At 43.1% G+C, this 15,274-nt stretch overlaps 1 protein-coding gene across 1 annotated transcript in view; it reads right to left on the bottom strand.

Annotated features, from left to right (window-relative positions):
• CLCC1 (chloride channel CLIC like 1) overlaps nt 1–14,309 on the bottom strand; it is a 55,689-nt gene extending 41,380 nt beyond the window's left edge. The window contains exons 1-3 of the mRNA XM_018568988.1: nt 14,284–14,309; nt 9,281–9,424; nt 7,117–7,150 (exon numbers count right to left, since the gene is read on the bottom strand). Coding sequence (XP_018424490.1) covers nt 7,117–7,150; nt 9,281–9,424; nt 14,284–14,298 — 193 coding nt within the window. The 5' untranslated portion in view covers nt 14,299–14,309. The remainder of the gene's footprint in view (nt 1–7,116; nt 7,151–9,280; nt 9,425–14,283) is intronic.
• Nucleotides 14,310–15,274: the final 965 nt, after the last annotated feature.

The raw sequence follows: 15,274 nt of genomic DNA, 5'->3' as shown, positions 1-15,274 counted from the left end.
AATTAGGTACCTCGGCTTATATTCGGGATGGCTTATACTCGAGTATATACGGTATACGTATATACACCTTTATTGATGTTCTTAGATGTGTGTTTAGCTCAGTTTCCACACATTATAATATCTTTACCTCTTTTCTCAGAGTATTCATGTCCTCCTCACACATGCTTCCATCTTTTTTTCCATTTACCTCTTTTTCAGGAAAAACTTCTAAGCCGTCCTGTGGATAAAATAGAACAGAAGGGGTTCTTTAATATCCTCTTTTGAAATGAATGTAACAAATATCAATTTTTCACATTTTTAAATGATTTATCGGATGCAAGTTACAGGAGCACATTTTCAGACTGTAACATGTAGATACCGTGCCCAAATGTACTGAAAAGATTGCATTTAGGACAATTACTTTTTTGCTCTGTGTGAAGTCTGCACTGTAAAGGGGTTTCTATAGGGCAGTGGGTCACACAGGGTTATACACTAGAGTCATGTTTCCAAGGTGTGAGCAGGCTAGCCGCCAGCATCATAGCAACCGAGGACACCATGAGGCTACTGACCACTGACGCTGGGGATTTTTGTTCTCCTTACTGGCGAAGGACAAGGCATTTTTTCCCCTTACTGACCACTGATGCCAGGACATTTTCTGGTTAGTGACTATGCATTTTTTCCCTATACTGACCACTGATGAGGAATTGTTTTACCTAATGACCAGACAACTGACAAGACATTTTTTCATCTACTGATGCAGCATTTTTCCCCCTGTCAATGCATTTTTCCCCCCTACTGACAACACCAGGGAATTTTGCCTCTTGCTAGCAACTGGCACCAGTACATTTTTTTTCCTCCTGTTGACCACAGAGACCAGTGCATTTTTCCCTCCTACCGACCACTAATGTGGGGGCAGTTTTTCTTTACTCCCAGTGCTGACAGGCTTTTCTTTCTCTCCTACTGATCACTGACACTCCTTTTTTCCTTACCTTGGTTTAAGCATACGAAATATGACCCTTTGGTTTCTGTACCATGAACACATACTGTTGGGAGACACATTAAAAATGTTGCTATGGGACCCTGTCATTTCTAGTTATACCCCCTGTATAGGAGAGCTTTTTTTTACATGTCAAAGGACTGTATTTCAGTCCACACAGCATAGCCCCGTCTTGCAGGAGAGGGGACTTCATCTGATCTTTCTCTGCTGTAGATTCACTTTCACTTACAGTTCTCCACCCACACCCACCCTGTAACTGGACACTGAAAAGAGAAGCAGCACTCTGATGATGCTCTTCAGTCATTCTGCTCTTTCCTGCCGTGAGCATGCTCCTTGCAGCTAAACGGATTCGCTCCTTATGCTGCTTCTCCCTCCCCCTCTCTAAACTCTGATGCACAGACAGTACTGTAGATTGCATAACGCTGATACCAAGTCAAATGCAGGTGCTTACCTTTCTTGTATTATCAAATACATTTAATGGTGTATTTATAATTACAGAACTGCAATAATTTGTGTCTTCCTTGCATGCAGCTTAAAATAAAAACACAGGTAATATATAAACAAAATTCATACACACTAAAATAAATTACTCAAGACTTTCCATATAGGAGAGGTCTGCTTTGAACGAAAAGAGAGCTTACTATCAAATATACGCTACATTGCCAAAAGTATTGGGATGCTTGCCTTTACACGCACATGAACTTTAATGGCATCCCAGTCTTAGTCCGGAGGGTTCAATATTGAGTTGGCCCACCCTTTGCCGCTATAAGAGCTTCAGCTCTTCTGGGAAGGCGTCCACAAGGTTTAGGTTTGGGTCTATGAGAATGTTTGACCATTCTTCCAGGAGCACATTTGTGATGTCAGGTACTGATGTTGGATGAGAAGACTGGGCTCGCATTCTCCACTCTAATTCATTCCAAAGGTGTTCTATCGGGTTGAGGTCAGGCCTCTGTGCAGGCCAGTCAACTTCCTCGACCCCCAAACTCACTCATCCATGTCTTTAAGGACCTTGCTTTGTGCACTGGTGCGCAGTCATGTTGGAACAGGAAGGGGCCATCCCCAAACTGTTCCCACAAAGTTGGGAGGATGAAATTGTCCAAAATGTCTTGGTATGCTGATGCCTTAAGAGATCCCTTCACTGAAACTAAGGGGCTAAGTCCAACCCCTGAAAAACAAACTTCACACTTGGCACAATGCAGTCAGGCAAGTACCGCTCTCCTGGCAACTGCCAAAGCCAGACACGTCCATTCGATTGCCAGACAAAGAAGCATGATTTCTTCACTCCAGAGAACATGTCTCCACTTCTCTAGAGTCCAGTGGCGGAGTGCTTTACACCACTGCATCCGACGCTTTGCATTGCACTTGGTGATGTAAGACAAGGATGCAGCTGCTCCGCCATGGAAACCCATTCCATGAAGCTCTCTACACACTGTTGTTGTGCCAATCTGAAGGCCACATGAAGTTTGGAGGTCTGTAGCTATTGACTCTGCAGACAGTTGGCGACTCCTGCGCACTGTGCGCTTCAGCATGCGCTGCCCCGCTCTCTCATTTTACGTGGCCTACCACTTCGTGGCTGAGTTGCTGTTGTTCCCAGTTGCTTCCACTTTGTTATAATACCACTAACAGTTGACCGTGGAATATTTAGTAACAAAGAAATTTCACGGATGAACTTATTGCACAGGTGGCAACCTATCACGGTACCACGCTTGAATTCACAGAGCTCCTGAGAGCGACACATTCTTTCACAAATGTTTGTAGAAGCAGTCTGCGTGCCTAGGTGCTCGATTTTATACACCTGTGGTCATGGAGGCGATTGGAACACCTGAATCCAATGATCTGGGGCAGGTGCATGTGCAGTTCAGATCTTCGGCTGGGAGACGAGGAGAGACACAAGGTAAGTAAATGCAGGCATTTACCCGCACCGACTCCGTGGGACACAGAAGACACAGCAGTCAGTGCTGGATCAGAGACCGGCACTAGCGCTGGAGGGACTGATAAAAACTACAGGAAAGAAGAAGATGATCGGATCAAGAGGCATCATTTAAGGTGAGTGTATACAACAGCATGGGGAGGGGGGGGATTTTGACTTTAAAGTTACTTTCACTTGGGATATCTGGTATGACACAAGGAAGCAGAGTGGCTGCTGCAATGAATCTCTAGATCTGTGTGTCCCGTATGAAACTGGCTGCTTAAATACATTTTCAGGATCTGGGGGTCTAGTATGACATTTCCAGCAGCTGTTGATTGATGTTCATGCAGAATAGTGAGAAGCTCTTCAGCATCTTAAGCCAGCAGTTGAAAAGACATTCTAAAAAAGGTCAAAAAGGCTATCTAAGGCCACAATTCTAAGGCCAAAATTGGCTTTACTTAGTGGCTATACTCCAATATATACCAAGTGGAGCTGCACCCTTTTGATTTGCCTAATGTCCAAACTCTTTGTGGCGGAGCATATATTCAGGTCTGCAGTGCCTCCAATCAACGAAAATGATGAATTTGCAAAATGAACATCAACATGAGTCACTATAAATAAACATTTCTACTTCCTTTTTTAAGGCCAAGTATCTTAGTATTCAAGTTTTTGTATTCAGTGCAAAATTACATTACAATTCTAAACAAACACGTAGCTACAGAATATACTAAACATTATGCACATAATAATACCCTTACCTTTTGATTCCAGTTACTAGTGTCTGTCTTACATTCCAAATTATCTGACTGGCAAGTGCCCTGAGCATGCTCATCCAAATCTTCATGTCCCGCAGTCTTTTCTATGTGGTTCTAAAGAGAGAAAATTATTTTCATAATAAGCAAAGCACCACTGAAAATGTTACCATGTACTTAAAAGGGAACTATATTCTTATTAATGCTCTTATATATATATACACACACACACACACACACACACATATAAAAATCTTAAAGCTTAATTCAAAAATGATTTAATCCAGATATGCATCCAAATATATTCTACAGTACATACAACTGAAAAATGCCGGAGATTAGCCTCCCAGAGTTTATTACAGGCTGAAAATCACTCGGCCTCATAGTCCTAGCCGACCTGTGACAATGAAGCTGTCACAGGTCGGCTCAGTAGATCGGGAAGTGAGCGAACACATACCGTCGCTCACTCACTTCTCGCTCCTGTCCCTGCAGAGAGCCGTGACTTGCAGGGATCCCCCCCCCCTCCCCTGTCTGATCCTCCAGCGCTGACTGGCGGAACGGACGGGGGAGGGGCGGTTACAGCTGCCTCTGCCTCTAGATAGGCAGAGCCAGCTGTCACTCACGCAGCTGGGTGGATCTCGACTGTAATGTCGGGATCCATCCCGGCTGCGGCATCTCGCGGTATACTGAGCTTTGGGTGACAGGAGGACGCTAGTTTGTGTCCTCCCGTTACCCTTAGGAGAATTATGGGGAAAAGCCCTAACCCTATAGTTCTCCTTTAAGAATGGAAAAGTGGAAGAGGGATGGTTATCAGTCTCAGCCAACCAGCAGACTAATGCTACAAGACAGTCAACAACAATAATACAATAACCAACAATGCAAAGTATATTCTTGAAAATGAAAAGGTATAGATAGAGAAATAATTAAACATTATTAGTCTGTAACATTTGCAAGACAGTCTAAAAAAATAGCAATCACACGATAATAAGAAAAAAAAAATATCATTGGCCAATGTGATCTAAAGTGTTTTTGAGTGTTATGGGGTAACAACAGTCAACCAACAGCACTCTATCATACAACATATCTGGGTTTTGTAACAGGTATTATCCAGATCAAACATAACAGGAGAGTGTATGATTGTGTGAATATATCAAAGTTGCAGAAATGTTAACCAACAATATACAGTATATCCTGCGGCTTCACATAAATCCTGCTTGCATATCCAAGGCCACAGTTTCAACATGGAGTAATATTTGTGCAAAGCAACAAAACATTCAAAGCAATATATATTCTACAGGCGTAATGTTTAATTTAAGTATTCAAGTGTGCATTACTGCACCTATCCTGTTATCTCCTCTAAGCATAATAAACTGACACTAAATATTCAGTATCAATTATATGGCTGCAGCCTCTGGGATGTTATACATCCTACCATGAAAATCCCCATATCCTTATCGCATATGTACTCTACAGCCCCAAAGACTGCAAGTGGGTCTACACCCGTCCACAAGACAGAGCTACAACAGCCCCACAGAAGGGTGTGCTGCTGTATTTTGTTCGAGCGAGGATCATGTACACTGCAGTCATAGCATGGGGGGGGGATTGGCATTTATGCAGGGGGTGGTTAGGATCAGTTTGTGCAGGGGGTGGTTGGGATCAGTTTGGTCACAAGATACGTGTCCAGTGTCTGAGAATGCACACATCCTGTAAAATATGTATTCTATAGCTTATGTGGATATGAAAAATAAAGAAAAAAGTGGAAGTTCTGCCTTGTTGTAGGTAGACACAGTGCTTAGCCATGCCAGCAGCAATACCCAATCCTGCCGAAGGAAACAACAGTAAGAAAAGGCAGATCTGACAATCATGGGATCATCGTTTTCAAAGTGGTCATGTCATCGTTAGCCCTTCACCGGTACCCGATCGTAAATACAGACTGGGAGCTATCAAAGACAGCTTGGGTACTTCACAGGGTGCTTCTATTGAACATGTACCTAGCACAAAAAAAGTAAGGAGAACACACAAAAGAAGCATATTTCCATACAAAAAAGGAGTACATTACCTCAAATAGTTCTTTTTCTGTGAAGCGGTTATGCTGCAAACATATAGGTCTTTGAATTAAATATTTCTCATTGCATGTTTGCAGATTAATAAAACAAATTGTTTATTCATATGGGTTATAGCCTTAAGGGTTAGGTCACACCAGCCACTAGACCGCATACCGGCCGGCTCACTTTGTTTTGGGGCTGGAGGTGGCGTGGCGGTGCATTGAAGTCAATGGCACCACCCCAAATCGGGCCGGAACGCACTGTGGCTGGTAGATTTTATCTATTTCATTTTAATTTTAAAAACTGTTTTTTTTTTTTTTACTTTACTTTGACTGCTATCACATGGGGGGGGGGCTTGCAAGCACCCCCATGTAATAGCAGATGGTGGTGACAGGTCCTCTTTAAGGTGATGCTGGGGGTCCAAAAGACCCTCAGTGTCACCTTTACACTAGAAATGAGCTATTGAAGTGCAGTGGGGTTAAATCACCGTTTCCTCTTTCTCATAGCAGCTTTAGGGCCATTATAAATTTACAAATATTTTAAAAATTTTTCTTAGCAGTCTTCCAAAAGCGCAGATCATTGTTATAACTATATTAGGCTAGGTCATCTAAACAGCATTTTAGGTGTTTATTGTTTTGATAGACTTTTTTTTTTAATACTCTTCTTTGCAAGTGAACAATTTTACTTTTACTTGCTAATTGTTCACTTGCATTGTATTGTATTCATATGTGCGCCAATCAACGTGATATTTTTTTTAATGGAGTGGTTTACATAGATTACCTCGCTGGACATTGTGATTGAGAGCCGAGCTGCAGCCTGGAAAGATTCCAACAATATTGTCAGGATCCATCCCCCTGCCTTTGCCTCCCTAGATCTTGGTGAAAAATGAATTCGACTCCTGGAAGAAAATAATTGTTATGACATTGCATAAGCCATTCAAAACGATGTCACGGCGAATGCGTGCCGTAATCAAAGCTAGAGGCGTTCCAACAAAATATTAGAGTGTGTGACTTTTTTTGGACAAGCAGTATATATTTTGCATGAGGCAAGACAAACAGGGTAATAAAACCGTTTCAGGTTACCTGCATTATTCATTTTTTCCGTGCTTGAGAATTAAAGTAGTATTAAACTCTCTTTTTTCCAATAATTAACACTGATTCTTGATCATTTCCAGTTGCCGAGACACCGCACCAGATCCCACCCCCCCACAAAAAAATTAATTAACATATTTGCATATTGGGCTCTATTTTTTTGTGTGCAGCTACCAGGACAGTTAGGCCTGTTAGTGCAGCTTCCAAATCATCTGGGATGAAGTCTCCAGTTCTCCTGGCCAACAGTACCATTGGGACAGCTAGACATTGGAGAGTTCCAAATTGATTGGTCTGTGAAAAATTCTAAATATTTGTGCCATGACTCCAAACTGTTCTCAACGACTCTTCTTGCTTTGCTCAGTCTCTATTTTATGAGTTAATGATTTTAATGGTTAGGGTTTAGCCAATGAGGGAAAGCCTCATTGGTAACAAACACATAATTCAAGCTATGTATAGTTTAACCGTCGGGTGGTAGGTCAAGCATTTCTGACTTTAATTTTTGGAATAAAGTTTTCTTTTCCAAATATTCCGTCTGATATGCTCCCATTTTTAGCATTAGGAATTCATATTTGCCATTCACCAGGGCCATCAAAACAATACTGAAAAATCCCTTATAACTGTAGAAATAAGATTTAGGGACAAAAACTCCCCTTGCAGTGGGGCTGCCCCTGCACCCCAAAGGGTTAACTGTTCAATTGTCTAATAGTTAATGGGGCCAAATCGACAATTGTTTTTAACCGTAGTGCCATAAAAAAACTGAAGTAGCAGGATGGAAAATCTTTCTCAAAAAAATGAAAGTCTTACAGTGAAAGGGGTATTCTTTCAGGAGTTCTGGCTCCTGGCACCTCTACAGGGTATGCAAGGGAGCTGTACAAGCAATGCACATATGGATGGAGCTTTGCCACAGCACAGCAGCCCACACTGGACCCCAGTTCTCCTAAGGTAGGGAAAATGAGTGGATCTTAAAAAAACAAAAAGAAAAAATTGAAAAAAAATAAATCCAGTCAGTGTTTTTGAAGGCCCACTTACACTAGTCCCGTGTGATTAATGCACAGGTTGAGAACCACTGCTTTAAAAGGGCCTAGCGTGCATCATTATGGACACATATTTAACTACAAATGCTATTCAGGGGACCACTGTTAGTGTACTGTAGATAATGTACTGCTTGGAGAGTAAACAAGCTCCCCAATACTGCAAGACAAGTGTGCAACCATTATGCCGTGACTATCTCAACTTTTAACCACTTCAGGACCACAAGACATACATGTACGTCCTAATCTTGAAGGGGTTATACCAAGATCATGGCTGCTTCTATATTGCACACCACAATTTTTTTTTTACTTCCACCGCGCCAAGCTTGCTCCCGTGATGGACTACAATCTTAACACAAACTAGTCGTCAATCACTGGAGCCTTTTTTTTAAAATCCCATTAACCGATTAATCGAACTTAATAATTGGCCAACTAATCGATTATGAAAATAATCGTTAGCTGCAGCCCTAGCTGCTACTGTAGGTTGCAATCATGATAAAAAAAACATTTGTACAGGTCAAAACATTTAAGCAATACTGAGCAGATGCCAATGTTTTATGTATGTAATGCACCCCTCCACCCTTAAAATAGCAGGGGGTTCAGCAGGAGATCTTAAAACATGTCTTCTGGCATTCATGCCACCACTCTCAGGAGGCTTGAATAAAAGAGGCATTAGCATGCCCCAGCCATTACCCCTGCGCTTGATCAGCTTAGGAACCAGAAACTGCAGTTTCCTCCACCTGGAAGTGATGCACGCCACAGCTGGTCAAGTTGACTTAGCCTAGCACAACCCAGGCAGGATGTCCATTCGCTTCCCCAGCACCGCCGACATGAAGAATCTGAAGCAGGCCAGGCCAGTCCACCAAGGAGCTTAGCAACCGCACACAGACCTCTTCCTGCAGGTAAAGAGGAAGGGACTAGGGGACAAGGTTGGATGAGAGACACTCACCATCTAGCAAGAAGAGTAAAGGAGAAAGGGGTGGCAGTGATGAGAGACACCCACCAGATGAGAGCCCTAGGCTGGGCCTCTTTGCACCACGTTCCAAGGAATGAATCACCTTCAGACAGAGGAAACACAAAGACTGACCCCTTCAGCAGGACTTCCTTCCAAAATTTGAGGTAATGCATTTCGTGTTCCTTTTGGAGGAGGTACCTATCTCTCATGTGCTGTCCTGGAAGATGATTTTGAACGGAAAAAATTTTTTCTGGCTATACGTGCAGCATGTTCTGCCTACACTTATGAACAATTATGTATTTTTGTCTGGAATCTTTTAATCCACTGTGATTATTTCTTTCAATTAATATTGCTGGGTTTTGGTTTAACTGTCAATAAAAAGCAAGTCAGCTCATAATCCTATGATGCTTGGAATAATTATATGTCTATCTTCAGACAAAAATGTAAACAACAACATAAAAAAGTGCAGAATTGATAGATTACTTGGTCTGTCTTTGTAGGTTATACAAATTCACTCCTACCCTTTTCTGCTGCTTCATTCTGCCAGCAGCTGCATCATAATTCAGCATGTCTGTGGGATCAATCCATTCATCATCTTGGTGTTTTCCAGAACAGGTTACCAGGCAGAAGAGGAGAAGCAGGAATAGATGCATCTTTATGGTCTGTTGTAATAAAAAAAAAACAATGTTGGTTACTGGTTCTTCACAACAGATTGTGAATTTCTTCCATTTGTAAATGATCCATCATTGTTCTCTAGCTGGCAATTGTATACTATAAAGATTAGCAGAAAGGCACATCATATAATCCTCTCCTGTACATATAACAGCACCTGTTTCCTGTCCTGTATTTATACTCTTAAAACTGATTTAATACAGATTGTCTTATTAAGGCTTTCCCCCATAGTTCTCCTTAGGGTAACGGGAGGACACAAACTAGCGTCCTCCCGTCACCCTAGGCTGAGTATACCGCGAGCTGTAGCTGGCGGTATACTGAGACGCCACAGTATACCGCGAGCTGCTGCTCGCGGTATACCGAGATGCCGCAGCTGAAGCGGATCCCGACAATAATGTCTGGATCCGCCCAGCTGCGTGACCGACAGCTGGCTTTGCCTATCTAGAGGCAGAGCCAGCTGTACCCGCCCCCTCCCGTTCCGCCAGTCAGCGCTGGCGGATCGGAGCGGGGAATCCAGCCCCTCCCCTGTCACGGCAGAGAGCCGTGACAGGATCGAGAGGTGAGCGAACGCCGGTATGTGTTCGCTCACCTCCCGATCTACTAAGCCGACTTGTGACAGTCTCATTGTCACAGGTCGGCTAGAACTATGAGGCGAGTGAAAAGCACTCACCTCATAGTTCTCCTTTAATGGTCCCCATGCAGCATTATGCATTTCAATGGTGCAGGTGGGCATGGCGCTGTCGGAGGACGGAAGGAATTTCCCACCCACAAGATATTACTGTGATGTGAAAGGGAGGCTGCTGAAGTGAAGGGAGGAAATATTATGTGAAAGGAGGGGCTCCCCCTGCAGCACCAAGGAGAGGGTGACATAATCAATCAGTGCTCATTTCAGGTCCCTTTAGCCCAAGGGTAGGCAACCTCAGCACTGGTGAAACTACAAATGCCATCATGTATCTGCCTCTGGGAGTCATATCTGTGGCTGTCAGGATTTTGCAATGCCTCATGAGACGTGTAATTCCACCACAACTAGAGTACTAGGGTTTTAGGGATGCACCGATATATAGGCCGTCGAAACACATCGGCCGAAAATGGCACTTTTGGCAAAATGCCGAAAGTGCTATTTTTTGGCCGAAATAGCGGTGCATCCATGATTTCTCTCCTCCCCGCTGGGCGCTGCTCTGTGCCCCAGCGGGAAGGAGAGAAACTGTCACAGGAGGCCGAGTGCTGTGGGAGGAGAGCACTGTGAGCGGCCAGAGTCTCTCCTCCGCTCAGCCTCCTGTCACAGATCAGGAGAGCGGCAGTGTGGGTGGAGACAGCCATTGCTGTAACAAGAGGCTGAGCTCTCCTCCCGCACAGCCCCACCCAGCCTCCCGTGACAGTGCGTCAGGATGGAGAGCGGGTACAAACGCTCAGCCATCAGTGATCACTGAGTGTTTGTAAATAATTGAGGACATAGTATGTTTACGATTTCCTCAATTATGAATGAATAGGAAGTGATCTACATCACTTCCTGTATATTCATGATTGTGAATATAGTAAAACACACTATCTCCACAAGTTATGAATGAACAGGAACACTCAGTATAGAGGATTCTTGTTAATTTAAAACAGGGGTTGCAGTAAAAGAGATAGGAGGACTCTGTGTCCTCAATCTCTTTTTCTATTTTAAAAGGGGTCTGTTTAGAAGCCCCTAAAAGTAAAATAAAAATATTTAATAAAAATACATACATTTAAATTTTTTTTAAAGTTTATAATAAAATAAAAAACAATTTAATAAAAAATAAAAGAATAAAAAACATTTTCGGTCCGACATCTTTTTTCATTTTGGTGCACCTCTACTGAGGTTGCCTACCCCTGCATTATCAAATTAAGCACAGTCCAGTGCAGCGCACATAGCTATTAGCCTTGCCCCCTTTCCCTTATTTTGCCAGTGGTAACCCTACCCTAAAGCAAAGTACTCCGCTAATTCAACTTTAGAGCCTATGAGGCTATTGCAAAGGGTACCTCTTTGCTCTCTTCCTCAACAACCTACTTTTCTCATGTAGCTGCCATTCATATTTTTTTTTCACATGACACGTTTGCTTTTGTGGATGGCATGGTTAGAAGAGCATTACAGAACTACCATTTTTATACTGATGTTCATCATGTATGCAACGTATTGATGTAAGCATGTGGGAGATTTCCCTGTTTCATGTTTACCTGTTGGTGACTGAAGTCTAGAGGAATATGGCACGAGCACACATTACTTGGCACAAGGCTATAGAAAACGTCACTTCCAGTTTGGCACGTGAACAGCTGAACACAAATTTAATGGTCACGTGAGTAAAGGATAATCTCTTTACTTAGTGGTGGTACTACTTGTACCCTGGACTAGCAGTGCTCTCTCTTCAGTGGAATCCAACATGGTTATTAGGTGGGCGGGGCTCCCGGGACAGATACTTTCTCTTGGATAGTTCTAGCTTCCACCTCTACGAGTTCTTCCCTCATAAGTTAGCACCAGTGAGTAGAAGAAACTACAACTCAAAGCTTGGAAATCTCTTCCTGGAACCAGCTTGTTGATATACTGGATTCAAAGGAGAACTAGGAGGTGAGTGAATTACACTCATCCCCATAGTTAGAGCCGGCGTGCGACATTGAAACTGTCACACCTCCGCTCTATTGATCGAGAAATCAGCTAAGGGCTAGTTCACACCAAATGCGTTCCAGGAGCAGAGCAGAGCAGTTAGAGACCGGATCAAAACTGCGTCCAATGTATTCCAATGGTATTTTGGGCTCTAGTTCACACCACAGCATTCAGTTAAAGAGCATGTAAAAAAACTGTGCAGATCTGGGGCTTAAGTGGTGTGAACAAGCCTAAGGGCTTGTTCACACCAAATGCAGACCAGATCTGCATAAGTTTCTGCACATGCAGTGCGTTATACTGCGGTTTGATGCGTTCCGGGCCGTTTTTTGTTAAAATATTTTTTTTTTACATTTTAAAATGGGCTTTCAGTGCGTTTGCATGCATTTTTGATGCGTTTGCATGCATTCCAGAGCAGGTAAAATAGGGCTTGCTGTGGTTTTTTTTACATGCTCTGGAACTGAACGCTGCGGTGTGAATTAGAGCCGAAAATACCATTGGAATACATTGGAATACGCCTAGAAAAGTCAATGTTTATTGACTTCACAGGAATCACATCATCAGAGTGACGTTTCGAAACAGCAAAGTCCCATCCTCAGGCAAAACAGATAATGAGTAAGATGTGTGTCTCTCCACAAACACACAGGCACAGCAAGGCAAGACATACCCCTCGTCCAAGCTCATAGATGGACAGCTTCTGTAGACTGCTCTGTCCCTTGTGATCTGGTACTAGACAGGAAGTTCAGGAAGCCGAGCTGAGAGAGTTGGAGCTGTTTGGAAACATGATAAGTGTAAGTGCTTGGGCAAAAATGTACAGAAATACTTTGCTGGGCATTGTATATTTGTTTAATCTAGATTCATTATTGAAAATACTTTGAGAATGTAATACAATTTTATGTAGTAAATATAGTGCATGCACAATTTTTTGCAATCGCCCCGGACAGGAACGCGGGCATTGCTGTGCCACACGTTCTGGTGCGGGCGGGGAGGCGTGTCTGCGGTGCCATTGACCTGTATGGCACCGCCACGCCCCCTCCCCAGAACGCAGGGAGGCTTCCGCTATACAATCCAGTGCACCGGAACGCACTGGAGATGGTGTGAACCGGCCCTCAAGGATATCTAAACCCCTAATCAAAAGGTAGTATGGTTCTGGTGCGATTAAATAAAAATTGTTTTTTTATTTCTTACAATAGAAAGGAAAAAAAAAAAACAACATATTTGAAAACCTGATTCCTTTACTTTCTGTTAAAATAAAAATTCCAGGGGGTGAAGGGGTTAACAAAACAATCTCACAGTTCGTGTAAATCAAGATGCTGATGACCCGTTCATTCATTTCCCATGATTGCTACAATTTCCTATTCTTCTTCTTCCATTGTATGGAAGGGGAGGGAATGACAACATAAACAGCAGCACATGATTGGTTATCACAGCTTGTCATGTGTCATAGGGCCTCAAGCGACCATGTTTCTGAGGCCTTACACTTATCTCTAAACTGATGAGCTGTAACGCTTTTTGACGTGTTGCCTATGAACAATTTTTCACTGTTTTGCAATAACATCTGTTGATATATTTTACTTTACAGTCTTGAATTTTAAAATAATAAAACATGATATTATGCTTGTGTACACTAAAAAATTTTTTTCCATTGTATTTGTTGCTGAAGTCAAAGGTTTGACAATAAAGTGCCTGACATCCAAATTTACAACCAAGAGCATTTTTATTCCATAGGTCCCCTGTTTACAAAAATATATTTAAAAAATGTAGGGTGTTATAAGTAATCTTTAGGGCAAACGCGTGCATGTCATGAGTGTGATAATAAAAGAAAAATAAACAGTCTAGCAGTAAAAGGGCGCCACTGACAATTGATATAGAATGAAGACATGGTCACTTTAAGAGAAAGACATTATAGGTTTCGGTGACAGGTTCTTTAAAGTCACGTGACTTTTCATCAGCCAGAAAGTGAACATAAAGCCAGATACGGCCTCCTCCCATATACTATATAGCCGTGTATATTGGGCTGTAACATTAGGGTCAGGTACAAGCCTCCCATAAACTCCAGTGACTGCGTACCATATTTACTATGGTATACATTGCTGTGACATTCGTACAAGCTGACCCCACCAGGCAACTTCCGCTGGCTCGTTCATAAACCTGCAGTTGACTAGCCATACCCGAGCACCCGCCCTATAACAGCCGGGAGAACACAATACAGTTATCAGCATTCGGTCCTACCTGACCATACACCATTTCCGTAATTCTCCACACATCACTTTCCGAGAGCCACGCCCTCTGGGACTTACCCACAGATCACATGATCTTCCAGGAGCCAAGCAGCATTGTGGGAGCTCAGATCAGTGTCACTACAAGGCAGACATGTATTATAGATTGAAAGTGACGCTTCCTATGGTGCGGTGATCAGCACATAACGAGGGGAGATGTAATAAGACTGCTGTGCATGGTAACCAAGCAGCTTCTGTCCTCACTTCGTCCAGTTAAACGGTCAAAATGAAAGCTAGAAGCTGATTGGTAGCATTCAGAGGTGATCCTGGATCTGCATGCTCCTGTCTTATTAAAGCAGAACTCCAGGATGTGTAAAATGTAACTCTTGCACTGGGGCTACCCTGTACTGCAAGGGTTAACTGCTCGTTTTACTCTAGGGAGGACATTGTTAGGTCCACATTCACACCTGAGCGTAGCGGGAACACATATCGCGTCCGTACGTCTTTTCTGCATTTGCTGCGCGTCCCTATTGGTTTCAATAGGTTCCTGGATGCGTGGCAAATGTGGAAAAGTAGTGCATATATAGCAAAATCTACCATGTGCGTTCTGTGTTTATTCCTCCACGTTTGTGCACATTTTAACGCGTGCAAACGTAGGGGGGAAAAAATTGTCTTTCCGGCTGTGATTGGGGTGGCGTTAGTTGGTAATGACACCGCAAACGCATTTCACTTTTTTGTTGCTTTTGACATTCGATGCGCGTTCACGAAACACTCGGGTGTAAATTGTGACTAATGGTGGCCATTCACTGTGCGAATTGTGGCCGGTTCCTCTGCTGCCAGCACCCTTTTGACCGGCATCCCTCGATCAGCTGTTCAGAAAATCTTTGTACGAACAGAGCCCGCAGCCAGTGAGCTGCCGGCTCTATTCGGGTATTCTTACAGTGGCCAACGGCCGTTGTCAGAGTACAGTGTATGGCCAGGTTAAGAAGGATCTTGGTTCTGCA

This window comes from Nanorana parkeri, unplaced genomic scaffold, assembly GCF_000935625.1.
Source record: "Nanorana parkeri isolate BGI_ZX_2015 unplaced genomic scaffold, ASM93562v1 scaffold1271, whole genome shotgun sequence".
Classification (NCBI taxonomy): domain Eukaryota; kingdom Metazoa; phylum Chordata; class Amphibia; order Anura; family Dicroglossidae; genus Nanorana; species Nanorana parkeri.
Note: the sequence above shows the minus strand (reverse complement) of the source record. Positions and strands in the feature narration are given on the sequence as shown.